General features: G+C 38.8%; 1 protein-coding gene across 2 annotated transcripts in view; it reads right to left on the reverse strand.

Moving 5' to 3' along the window:
• Nucleotides 1–3,615, reverse strand: part of GABRG2 (gamma-aminobutyric acid type A receptor subunit gamma2) — a 127,793-nt gene extending 124,178 nt beyond the window's left edge. For both annotated transcript variants that reach the window (XM_040239465.1, XM_040239464.1), the window contains exon 1: nt 3,157–3,615. In XM_040239465.1, the coding sequence (XP_040095399.1) occupies nt 3,157–3,263 (107 nt within the window). In that variant the 5' untranslated portion in view covers nt 3,264–3,615. The remainder of the gene's footprint in view (nt 1–3,156) is intronic.
• Nucleotides 3,616–4,228: the final 613 nt, after the last annotated feature.

Below are 4,228 nucleotides of genomic sequence, written 5' to 3' on the forward strand. Positions count from 1 at the left end.
GTTCTCCAGGCCAGAATACTGGAGTGGGTAGCCATTCCCTTCTCCAAGGGATCTTCCCAACCCAGGGATCGAACCAGGGTCTCCTGCATTGCAGGTGGATTCTTTACCAACTGAACTATCAGGGAAGCCCTGGTAAAGCCTATTTGTACTTAAATTGTGGAAAGTCTGTCTTGGAATTACTAGGAAGTTATTCTAGTCACAGTCCTAGCAAAATAATATTTACAACAAAGATAAAATCTCTAAATTCAGTCTTAGATTCTTCCAGTTTGAAGAGAAATCCTTGTTGATATGATGCAAATTTTAAAATGTATAGAACAGAGGCCTCTATTGCAATAGTTTGTAATTCAATTATCTTGAGGAGATTATTCTAAACTGAGTCTAAGATATCAGATGCATTTATGTAACTAAATTAAAAGCTGATTTTTAAATTTCTACCTACCATCCAGATGTTTTGTCTAGAAGGTAGTAGGCAGCTGCATCCTGGGAAATACTGAGTGATAAATATCTCTCTCTCTCTCATTTTTTTTTTTCAGATAGATGTTTGTCTCAGGGTAGACACTACTAGAAATGTTATATCTATAACTAAGCAAGTAAATATGCTGAGGAAGTGATTTTGATTTTTCTTTTTTAATAAGGCCAAGTGGAAAATTTGGAAAGATAGGAAACAACAAGCTTGTTTGGTTCAAGAATCATACAAGTTTAGAAAGTTTCCCAGAGGATTCATATGATAGCATTGTATAAAAGATATGTGACAGTTGAGATAGTTTGGGGTTTCAGAAATTAATTATCTCCCACATAAGAGATTTTAGCAATAAACCTCCTCATGCCAATGATTCATATTCCCCCTTGTTTTACTTTTGTAGAGACACAATCTAATTAATTTAGTCATTTTTAATGAGGGAAATTTATTCTTTGAAGTTATGTAAATAAAAAGTCATTAATTTTTTTTAATATTCCTTCAAATTTCTGATTCTACCACCACTGTTTACCCAAAAAGCCTTTTTTGAATTTCTCCTAGAAACTCACATTTTTCTAGTCACTTGCTGTCCTTCTTCAGGATCAGCTTCAGAGATCAAAGCTACTATTTTCATCCAGTTCTATTCAGCCATTCAAATGGCTTTTTTTTTCCTTTTTATGGGATTGCAACAAACTGAAACTCTGATCACATTCTCTGCACCAAGCTACAATGACTCCATTCTCTGTCATTACTGAGAAAAGGTAGGACTGTTCCTATAAGAAGACATCTTAAATTTGATACTCTCACAAATATAATAAAATTGCATGTTTTTGGTTAAAATAAGTCCCTTGGAGATAAAATACATAAAAATGTACTCATCTATTTAAGTACAAAGTTGCTTACTAAAATGAATATAAGTGTGTGGGAACGAAAGTGTATTTTAATCCACAGGTTTTGTAAATAGTAGGAACATGAGAATGATGTTTTTCTATCAACAAGTAACTATAAATTCCCTAATTTCTGAAACAATTTAAAGGCTACATACTACATTAAATAGTAAAATGTGTGTAATTTTTAATTAAAAACATTGTTTTTCCAGTATGCCACTAAATGCATAACACAGAAACTATTTTCAGTAAAAGGCCCTCTTCTGAGAAAGCTACTTAATCTGACACTCTTAAAGAAAATGCATTCAATTTTTATAGTAATGCAGGAAGGTATGAAAAGTACTGGTAGATTAAGCAGGCCCCTCTGTCTACTTGGAAACTCCAAAGAGAGACTTTCATTCCTTGTTTTGCTTGGGTCTCATTTTTACCGAAATCTTTCCCTCTCATTATCTACTTCAGAAAATGCAGGATCAGCAAAATTAGCTTTTCAATAAAATAAAAAAATATTTTAACTTTCATCTCTTTTATCTCCCTTTATTACAACTACTACATAACAGTGTCAACTCCCAGGAAAACCTTAGGCAATGGCTTGGTTTCTTCTATAGCTAATTTTTCTTCTTTTCTTTTTTTGATTAAGGGTTAGGGGTGGTATTTTTAGAGTTTTGTCTCAAAGTGACAGTAAAGAAGAGTGCAACTAATATAAGTACAATAGACCTCTAACCTGCCTTTGGATCTGGCTGGAAATTCTGATGGTGTGTGTTGGGTCAGGAGGGTTGTTTTTGTGGGTGGGTAAATGATGAACTATATGTGAAGGGATATTTCCTTGATATCTTTGGTGCAATGAAGTTTAAAAAAATTAGGTGCAAAACACTTCACAACACAGTCCTTTCCCATCTTTTCCATTCAGTGCAATAAGGCTCTAAAACATTAATGCCTAACTTCCCAATTTGGCATCACATTTACCTGGCTCAGCATATTTTTCAACACTGCAGCAAAGCCAACTCTTTTCCAGACCTATATCCCTCCATGCATTAATTACATTCTCCACCCCATGCCCAAAAGTGCCCCTCCTATCTCAAGGAGGGGGAAAGGATAATCAAAGCAGGGTCCCCATACATCATTAGTGCTCGTTTGCTGCATCGGCATCCTGTCTTTACTATGACAATGTCCTGTGTAAATATAAAGTTGTCTTATGGGATTAGACAAGCTTCTTTTCCTTTGGCCCTGACAGGACTGCTGTCCCTGGTGCTGAACCGTGTTACCCGACCAGGGAATCTGCTGCCAGGTCAATGGGGCTGGATAGGAAACCTGGCTCACTGATTTTAAGAATGCTCAGGTGCAAAAACAAGAGATACTTTGGTCACAGGAGCAGAACCCATCCCCCAACACACACACAGACAAACACATCTGCCGGGTGTACGCCAGGACCCCATTTGTAGTTTTCTCTTCCAGACCCCCACCCAAACGCCTCCAACATGGCCTCAAATGTCAGCATGTATCAGCACAGCCCACCTAGACATCAGATTGCAGTACTATCAAAATGCTACTCCCCAAACGCAAAGTCTTTATGGCGTTAGCTTTTCCATTCTAAAAGAAAGAAATAAAACCCATTAAATAAATAAATAAACGAAAGTGACCTTCCTTTTTTCTCCCTCTTTTTCCTGCCCCACATATTCACATTCTTCTAAATAACAAAGCCCCAAATCCCAAAAGAGTCTTTTAAATCTGGGTGGTCTCCCTAGTTCCTCGGTCCCCACCCCTTCCCCCACCTCTCTGAAACAAAACGACGACGCCGAAAAGGGCATATCTTACCCTGGGTAGAGCGATAGCAGGAGCAGAATCCACACCGTCATTTTCTGTGAAAATACAGGAGTCGAGTAGACTGAGCTTCCTGTGCTCCATATATTTGTCAAACTCATCGTTTTTTTTTTTTTTTTCCTCCCCTGCCTTTAGCCTCTAGGTTGCAGAAGAATCCCTCCCCTTTGTATTATTATTATGCTTATGATCTGATGGTAGCTCCCCCCACCTGCCTCTAGTAGGTCCGTCACTGGGGAGCTGTATTGCTACCAGCTTCAGGAATTAATATTCAGGGGGCAGAAATAACATCAGCACAAACGCTTGCAGATACCATCAAAGCATCAGCTCAGGGAGCAGCTTTCAAGTCTAGGGAAATAATATAATTGAGGCAGGGGGAGGGTACAGGGAGAGATGCATAGGAGACAAATAAGAGAATGAGAAACGCGGGCACACTCTTACACATATTCACGTTCCCCCCCCACCCCCGCCCCGCACCATTCACACATATTCTCCCAGGTCCATCGTTTTAGGTTTGTTTATGTTTGCTTTGCTTTGCTTTTTCTTTTAGAGGGCAGCAAGTATGTATGTGTGTTGGGGGTGTGTGTATGTGTTTAAAAGAAATACTCGAGTCTCTGCGTGATTAACCATCACGCAGATTAACTATGAGGTCAAAGTGGAAGCAATGCGTGCTGCTGCAGAAGGAATTAACACATGCGTGGTGTCTTGCCAGCGCAGTTTAACTCTTTGGTGCACACACATGCATGCAAAGAGAGGCTTTCCTGGGGACAAGAGATGCTTTAGCAATTTGTATACTATATCACCAGTGACAGAAGGTGTCTCTTCAAATCTGCCAAGAATCCTTATTTAAAATCATGCAACATTAGAAATCATGGTTACATCCTAGGGGAAGGGGGAGCAGGTGTTGGGGGAGGAGTGGTTGTTTCTCTGTAAACCATCCATTAAGAAAACAGATTCAGTGAATTTTTAACTTGAATGAAGGGAGAAAACATTGATAGAATTACAAAACAAGAAGAATCTATGCTCCTCAGTATTCACTCCTCCTCCTGCTCTCCATCCCTAGTGAAAG

Source organism: Oryx dammah, unplaced genomic scaffold (genome assembly GCF_014754425.2).
Source record: "Oryx dammah isolate SB20612 unplaced genomic scaffold, SCBI_Odam_1.1 HiC_scaffold_5, whole genome shotgun sequence".
NCBI classification, from domain to species: domain Eukaryota; kingdom Metazoa; phylum Chordata; class Mammalia; order Artiodactyla; family Bovidae; genus Oryx; species Oryx dammah.